Raw genomic sequence first — 7,943 nt, forward strand, 5'->3', positions numbered from 1 at the left:
TATCGCCGAATGTGTGTGGGTGTGGAGGGCAGAGGTGGGGGGTGGGGGGTGGGGGGGCGGGGGGGGGGGGGGGGGGGGGAGGGGATGGCGATGCGGGGTGGAACTCGGAGGTGGCGACCTGTGGTTTGTGGTATGCTGTTGGAGAAGATCGGGGTGGGTGGGGGTGGCGATTTCTGCCGTGGCGCGGGCTGGGCTGGGATGTCTCATCGGCGCGCATGCTCGCGTGCAGGGGCGGGCCCAGAAGCCGATCACACACTCACTCCTGCCATGTTCTCCTGCCTCGTGCAACGAGACCGTTTTGCTCGGCAGATGAAGCGCGGTTGGTGGTTTACTCCTTTGCTGGTCTTGGTGGGTCTGGCGGTGATGGCGGTGATGGCGGTGGCGGGACGTACGTATCCGTCGCACTGGAGCTGTGTGGACGTCGATTCAGGAAGCGTGGGAAGCGGGCGCGTGGCGTGGCGACAGATCAACTGCACTGGCTCGGGAAGGGCAGAGGACAAGCTTGGAATCATCCGCCCTTGGCATGTTGGCCCGCTTGTCTTCAATCTAGTCGAGGCGGCGCTGGACGGCCCGCGCGCGGTGGCGATGCGGGCAGCTGTGGCGCCGATGAGTGACGGCCAGCTAGCGCCGCTACCGGCGATCGCCCAGGGCGTCCCTGGTGCAGTTGCCGCCATTAACGGGGGCTTCTTCTTTCGTCTCGACGACAAGTCGTTTGTTGACGATGTGTGCTGGACCAAGGATCGCGCCGAGGCCGCCCGCAACGTCTCGGCCGACCATCCGAGCTGGGGCATTGGGGACTGCGCCACAGTCATCGATGGCGTCGCCCACTCGTACAACTGCGACAAGCCCGGCTACGCCCGTCCGGCGGTACTTGTCATGGACGGTGCCAGCTCGCACATTGGCGTCCTGCACCGCGGTGAGCAGGTTCTGCCCGGCACGCGCCATGCCCTCGCCGCCGGGCCCATCCTTGTCAACGATGGCGAGTTTGCCATCCCCGAAGACGATCTCAACGTCAACATCTGGTCACACTCATCCAACAGCGCGCTCGGACTCGTCTCCTCCGCGGGCGGTGTACTCTCCGTCGCTCTCGTTGTGGCCGACGGCCACGACGGATGCCACGCCGACGATCCGACTTGCGGCATCTCGGCTGCTCCCATGGCCTACTTTCTCAAGGACGTTGTCGGCGCGTCATCAGCCATGGCACTTGACCAGGGCGGCTCGTCGACGTTGTGGATCAATGACGCTCCCGGCGTCGGCCCTGGCCGGGTCATCTCCAACCCCGGCTCCGGCCTGCGCCACATCTTCAACGGCCTCTTCTTTGTCGAGCCGTAGCAGCCCATGTCGTTACCTGCACGCAGAGATCCGACGTAGTCCATGATGGATGAGATGGCGCTCTTGCGACAGATCCCCCCTAACTTGACTCACCCGGGCTTGCCATCCATCACCCGCCACAATCACGCCCGTCACACGTTCATGCCCAAGAAGTGTCCATCATCTTACCACGTCTCCTGGGCCACGCCATGGGCCTTGCTGTCACTACGACCAAAAGGCAGCAAAGGAAGAAAAAAAGGAACTGTCACCCATTGTCGGCCTGCGTGGAACCACAGAAAGTGTGGCACTTGCTCCTGGCACCCAACCCGTGGTGCCCCCCCCCCCCCCTGCTTGCACCTGCACCTCACTCACCTCGCATGGCAGACGAGGACGGTACAACCACATCCCCTCCTGAGGTTGGACCCGAGGGAGAGGGGAACATCCCAGATGGGCAGCATGTAGAGCGGTGGAGTGCCGAGGAGGTGGGCCATTGGTTGGCCTCCCTGCCCGAGGTCCACCTTGACGACCAAGTCATTGCTGCTGTGGTTGCCGAGGGCATTGATGGTGGTGTGCTGGACATGGTCGATGTCGATGTGCTGGACAAGGTCGGTGTGCCTACCATTGGTCTTCAACTCAGAGTCCTTAAGGCCATTCGATCGCTCCTTGCTGCCTCGGGTGTCTGCTCTCCTGCTGGCCTCCCCGGCCCGCCCACCCCGCTCCGTGGCCTGCTCTCGCCGGCTTTGTCGTCATCGACGGTCTCGCAATCGCCAGCATCGACATCAGCCCCTTCGCCACTTGCCCGGACAAGGAGCATGGCATCGGGCGCTGGCACTGATGTGGCAGGCCCGTCGGCAGAGGCGAGCATGGAGGTTGATCCGTATCTCAAGGCTGGGCGCGCGGCGGCCGAGCAGATGATCCGGGTGGCGGCGTCGATGGCCCACATCTCGCCGTTCAACTACGAGACGCAGCAGCCAGCCACAGGCTGGAAGTTTGCCAAGCTCAACCGTGGCGTCCTCATCTACAAGCGGACCATGCCCGGCTCGGCCTCGCACGCCTTTCTGGGCAAGGGCGTCGTCGGCGTCCCACCCGAGTCGGTCTACCATGTCCTGGCCAACCCGCACTCGCGCCGGTTCTACAAAAGACACTCAAGTCGCTCGACGTTGTTGTCAAGCTCTCCGAGGACGAGCACCATTGCTGCCAGATCGTCCATGCATTTCACGTCACCTCGCGGTGCCTGATGAAGCACGCTCGCGATTTTGCGTGTGTCATGTACAACGGCGTCACCAACTCGAACCGGTGCTTTGTCTCGGCCACCACCGGCGCGGTCCACCCGCTCTGTCCGCACATGGACGGCGTTGTCCGCGGCCATGTCAAGGCCTCATCCTGGTTTGTCGAGCCGTACGGCGAGGCCGACTCGATGGTCACCTTTTTCTCGCATGTCGAGTTTGGTGGCCGCCTGCCGACCTCGGTCGTCAACCTCGTCTCCATCGGACAGCCCATGTGCATCTACCAGCTCGGCCTGCTCATGCTAGAGCGCAAAAAGCTGACCGCTCTTCTCCAGCCGCCGCGTCCGCCGCTCGAGGCCCTTGCTCTCTGCAAGCCGTATCTCACCCCGCACGAGCAGTCGGAGATCCTCGGCTACGACCTAGTCTACTTTGCTGGGCCCTACGCACGCAAGCGCGGGCCGACGGCCTCGTCACTCAAGACCGCAAAGCGCGTCGGCCTCGACGAGCTCTCCGTCGGTCTCCTCACAACCTCGGCCGCACTCGGCGACGATGCCTTTCTTGACTCGTTCGACACTCCCGACGGCGAGTACGCGCTTTCGGTCCACGACCACATCGCCTTTCGCTACGAGGTCCTTGGCATGCTCTCTTGCGGCGTAACCTCGCAAGTTGTCAAGGTCTTTGACCACAAGACCCACACCACATGTGGCATCAAGATCATCAAGAACAAGCGCGTCTTTCGCCACATCGCCCTCTCGGAAATCGGGCATCTGAACGCTGTCGCCCGTGGCCGCGAAGCGCTCACCGATGACACCTTTGACGTCGCCGCCGCGCTCGCCGCTGCACCACATCCGCCCGACGCTGCACCCGCCGACACCGACATTGCGCGCGCTGTCCTCGCCGTCGGCGCCGACTCGATCGGCGGGCTTATCCGCCACTTTGAGTTCCGCGGGCATCTGTGTATGGTCTTTGAGCTCATGAGCTCTAACCTGCTGAATGTGGTCAAGGTCAACCGCTACTCGCGTAACCTGACCATGCTTGCGCTGCAGGACATGGCCATCCAGGTCACCTCGGCGCTTGCCCTCCTGCACGCTCTTCAGATTGTTCACTGCGACCTCAAGCCCGAAAACATCCTCGTCCGGAACCCGGCTGCCACCGACGTCAAGGTCATCGACCTCGGCTCTGCACCTCGGAGCTGGCAGGCATGCGAAATACCCAGATGTATATCCAGACCCGCTACTACCGCGCGCCCGAGATCGTCCTCGGCTCGACGTTTACCACTGCCATCGACGTGTGGTCGCTCGGCTGTGTGCTCGCCGAGGTCTACACCGGCCGCCCGCTCTTCCCAGCCCGCCACGAGTCAGAGCTGCTCCTTCTCATCCGCGACATCCTTGGCGATCCTCCGCAGTCGGTCTTGCGCGCTGCCACCCGCCGCGAGCTCTTGGTCATGGGCGTCAGCGCCGACGACCCGCAGCTGCAGCTCCGTGATATGCGCTCGTTCGCACCTGGCCGCCGCGTGCCGACACCGGCCAACCTCAGCACCGCCCTTGGCTGCCACGACCCCTCTTTGTCGACTTTCTCTCGGCTTGCCTCGCCTGGGATCCTGCCGACCGCTGGCCTGCGCTCGCCCTACTCTCGCATCCGTGGCTCGCCCCGCGCTTCCGTGACCGCTTTGCCCCGCACCTCGCGCCACCATCGGTCGCCTCTGCTAGCGCCGCTGGCGATGCCGCCGGCCCCTCGGCCACCATCCTCTCGCCCGATTCGGCCGCTCCGCCACCATCGTCGCGCCCGATATCGTCGGTCACTGCGGGCTCGTCCAGCACTGCCGTGTCATCGTCGATGGTTCCGCTCCAGTCCACACTCGCCGACGTCCCACCGTCGTCCGAGCACGTCCAGGAGCTGCTTTTCCGCAAGGAGGACTATTTTACCGTCTGATCACCTGCTAGCCCACTCACACCTCATTGGCTGCAGCTCGCAGCTGCAGTGCCTTCGCGAGCTTGATGCCGAACGGGAGCAGACTCGCCTCATCATGCTTGATCAGGGCGAGAGTGAACTCTTCCAGCGATGACCTCGGGAGCGCCTCCAGGAATCGAGCGAGCGAGGTAAAGTCTGAAATCGACGACGCAAGCACCGTAGAGGAGGGATTGCTACCCGCCCCGCCCCGTCATCGTCGCCACCGCCAATGCCCCGCCCCCGTCATCGTCGCCACCGCCAATGACACCATTGAGTCCGTCGTCGAGTCCGTCGTCGAGCCCGTCGTCGAGCCCGTCGTCGAGTCCGTCGTCGAGTTCGTCGTCGAGTCCTTCGTCGAGCTCGGCATCAAGTCCGTCGTCGAGCTCGTCATCGAGTTCGGCCTCGAGCTCGTTGTCGTCAAGCTCAGCCTCGAGCTCGTTGTGGTTGTCCTCGTTTGCAAGGGGCTTGTCATCATGGGAGCGCGGCAGAATGATCGATGCAAACTCCATTGCTGCCACGCCATCGTCGTCGTCCAACTCGTCCAACTCTGGATCGTACACACCACTCGGCGCGGACACCTTGATGACCGGAGGCTGCGGGGGATGTCGTCGTCGAGGTCGTCCAGCAGGCCATCATCAAGTGCATCGTCCTCATTGCCGTCGTCTTCGTCGCCAATCTCTGCGAGCTCCTCCGCCCCTAGACCGTCGTCGTCAAGGTCGCCTTCGAGATCCCCGTCTTCTTCGGCCTCGCTGTTGCTGCCTCCCTCAACCTCGCCATCGTCATCGTCGCCGAGATCCTCCTGCTCCCCATCGCTGCCGTTCACATCCGGCTCGCTGTCGCCATCATCGTCGGGCCATGGATGGGTCTCGTCTGCGACCCCGCCTCGGTCTCAGATTCGGGCGCCGGCTCAAGCTCGGCCTCGTGCTCTGGCTTTGGATCCGGCTTGTGCTCACGGTCGCGCTTCAGCTCACTTGGAAGCTCGTAGTACGACATCAGAGCGTACGACGGTGCGTGCCCGAGCTTTTGCAGCCCTGACGAGGTAGTGGGTACCGCCAAGTGTACGGCAGACGAGGCTTGAGCCTGAGCCTGGGCCTGGGCCTGGGCCTGGGCTTCAGCTTGGACCTGGGCCCGAGCTTGGGCCTGCGCCTGAAAGTACATGTGCTGCTGGTACATCATGAGGCGCTCGGCCTCCTCGCGCGCCTCCTGGGCGGCCATGGCGGCCTCCTGCACAAACATCTCTTGCTGGCGCAGCAAGTGCTCGTTGTAGAGAACCTGCTGCCGGCGGAGAAAGTCCATCTGGTGGCGGCGGACCTCGGTGTCGTCCATGACCGGCAGCGGCGGGAGAGCGCCAGCAGCGGCGGCCTCGGGCGAGACAAACGAGACAGCCATGGGCTGCAGCGCACTAGCATCGTCATCATCATCGTCGTCCGCGTCGCGAACACAGGCCTTGCCAGTGCCGTCATCCTCTGCGTCGCTGTGATGTTCGGCATCGTTGTTGGAGCTGGTACCGTCGTCGGCAGAGAGCAGCGCTGTCCTAGTCCGGATCAGCGACGCAGCCGGAGCCACGGGGTCTGCAGGATCGTAGACAATGATGCGGACTTGATGTGGATGGAACGACTCGTAGAGGTAGATGATGTCTCCGTCATGGACCTGGACAGCGTCACCCTTGGCAAGTGCAACACGATCGGCAACGTTTTCCATGCAGCGGAGCTGGATCTCGTTGAGGCCAACCGAGGCGATGCTGAGAACTCGGGCATGCGGATCCCACAGAGTATGGAAGGAGGATCGAGAGACATGGGTGTCATCGATGGCGAGATTGAGGCGACCAAAGGTGGCCTTTCCGGGCGGGACCACCACCGGCTCGCCTTCCATGGGCAACAGATAGCAGTTTGCCCTCAGTGCCGTCCCCAGCCGAGTCTCTTCTTCTTCTTCTTCCCCTCCCACCCCGGTCCCAGCACCAGACACCGTCCTGTCCCCGTTTCCTTGCCCAGCGCTAGTCCCCGAGCCGAGACCACGAGCACGCTTGGTAGGCGACTCGGAGGAGAGGCCAAGAGCCGAGCCATGACCAAAGCTATTATCTCCCTCTCCCCATCCTCTCCCACGCTCACCTCTTCCCCACCTTCCTCTTCCTCTCCAAATCTCCCTTGCCTACCCATGCCTATTCCCGAAGCACCACTCTCATCATCTTCCTCCCGCTCGCGCTTTCGCCCGCCATTACCTTGCCCTCCTGACATGGCGTAAAGTCGTCGACGTCGTTGGTTCTTTGCCATTCGCTGCTGTCGAGTCGCACAAGGGCCGAGCCGAGTCGCATACGGGTCGAGTCACGCCTTTGGGCTGAGATGGAGGCCGACTAGGAGGGGGGGATTGGGTTGCTTTTATGTCAATCATCGTGATCGTGGTATTTTCCCCATGATGGGATGAGACGGCACGTAATCTAGGCGCGTGTAGGCATGTGGATGTGAGGCACGGAACGATGCAAGGCCAGCGGCGGTCAGGTCGGTGACGGAATGTGCGGCGGAAGGCAGCACAGCCGCAAGTCATCTTACTGCAAGTGGCGCACACGGCACAGTGCACGTTCATCTGCACGGTGCGAGCGGCTATCACTCGTCGGCGCCAAAGGCAAAACCGCCAGGCCGGGCGGGCGGGGCATCAGGATTGTTACCGGCAACAGGAGCCGGTGCCGGCGGCTGTGCGCGAATGTCGCCACAGAGGACGCGGAGAAAGTGCGGGGTGGCCAAGAGGTGGCGGCCTGAGGTGGCTGGGTAGATGTCGACAAAGTAGTAGTAGAGATGACCGACGACAATGCCGACCAGGTCCGGGATGGGTGAGTGGCCCATGACAAAGGAAAAGGCAAGCAGAATCCACGGCAGGTATGGCGCGGTGAACGGCATGAGGCCGAACAGATTCATGTGCACGTGCTCATTGCGACGTGCCCATACGTAGACGGTCATGAACGAGAGCGAGTCGCCGAGGAAGAGGAGGCCAAGAAACGGGGCGGCGGCGATCATGCACACTGCTCCAAACAGAATCATGTACAGCATGTCCGCAACTCGGCCGGCGTAGTGAAACTCCTCTAGTGTCCGGCAGTAGCGGATGAGAAAGTAGAGATGCAGGAGCATGTCCAGCGGGCCTGCCGACGCAAAGTACACAAACGGCGTGATGAGCCGCCACACCTCGCCGCGCATGATTAGATTCCAGTTAAAGTACAGCGTAAACGGCGAGATCATACCCAGCTGCGCCGCCCCCGTCGTCACTGCCGCCAATGTCGCCCAGGTTCTTGTCACCGGCGGAATGTTCCTGATCATCCCAATATCCCCACGTTCGTCCCCATCCAATTCCCGCATCCGTATCACCGCCGCCGCCTTTTGTCAGTCATGGACGCTGCCGCTGACCTCACCACCACGGACCGCAGCCACACGTAGGCATCCCCTCCCCTCCCCCACCCCCCACCCGGGT

At 62.9% G+C, this 7,943-nt stretch overlaps 5 protein-coding genes across 5 annotated transcripts in view; 1 reads left to right on the forward strand and 4 right to left on the reverse strand.

Moving 5' to 3' along the window:
* Positions 1–702: 702 nt before the first annotated feature.
* AMSG_11671 (uncharacterized protein) lies at positions 703–1,317 on the reverse strand. Its single transcript, XM_013906023.1, has one exon. It carries the CDS (start codon positions 1,155–1,157, stop codon positions 852–854), a length of 306 nt encoding a protein of 101 aa, XP_013761477.1. The 5' UTR covers positions 1,158–1,317; the 3' UTR covers positions 703–851.
* Positions 1,318–2,123: 806 nt separating this feature from the next.
* Positions 2,124–4,469, forward strand: AMSG_01896 (CMGC/DYRK/DYRK2 protein kinase; the record flags this gene model as incomplete). Its single annotated transcript, XM_013905945.1, has 4 exons — positions 2,124–2,414; positions 2,453–3,700; positions 3,730–4,050; positions 4,074–4,469. The coding sequence occupies 4 exons, from the start codon at positions 2,124–2,126 to the stop codon at positions 4,467–4,469; spliced, it is 2,256 nt and encodes a 751-aa protein (XP_013761399.1).
* Positions 4,470–4,485: 16 nt separating this feature from the next.
* Positions 4,486–4,996, reverse strand: AMSG_11672 (uncharacterized protein; the record flags this gene model as incomplete). Its single annotated transcript, XM_013906024.1, has 2 exons — positions 4,486–4,643; positions 4,744–4,996. The coding sequence occupies 2 exons, from the start codon at positions 4,994–4,996 to the stop codon at positions 4,486–4,488; spliced, it is 411 nt and encodes a 136-aa protein (XP_013761478.1).
* Positions 4,997–5,306: 310 nt separating this feature from the next.
* Positions 5,307–6,359, reverse strand: AMSG_11673 (uncharacterized protein; the record flags this gene model as incomplete). Its single annotated transcript, XM_013906025.1, has 1 exon — positions 5,307–6,359. The coding sequence occupies one exon, from the start codon at positions 6,357–6,359 to the stop codon at positions 5,307–5,309; it is 1,053 nt and encodes a 350-aa protein (XP_013761479.1).
* Positions 6,360–6,845: 486 nt separating this feature from the next.
* The window catches only part of AMSG_01898 (derlin-2), a 1,446-nt gene continuing 348 nt past the window's right edge, over positions 6,846–7,943 (reverse strand). Inside the window, exon 2 of the mRNA XM_013905946.1 lies at positions 6,846–7,784. Coding sequence (XP_013761400.1) covers positions 7,088–7,784 — 697 coding nt within the window. The 3' untranslated portion in view covers positions 6,846–7,087. The remainder of the gene's footprint in view (positions 7,785–7,943) is intronic.

This window comes from Thecamonas trahens (assembly GCF_000142905.1).
Source record: "Thecamonas trahens ATCC 50062 unplaced genomic scaffold supercont1.7, whole genome shotgun sequence".
NCBI classification, from domain to species: domain Eukaryota; order Apusomonadida; family Apusomonadidae; genus Thecamonas; species Thecamonas trahens.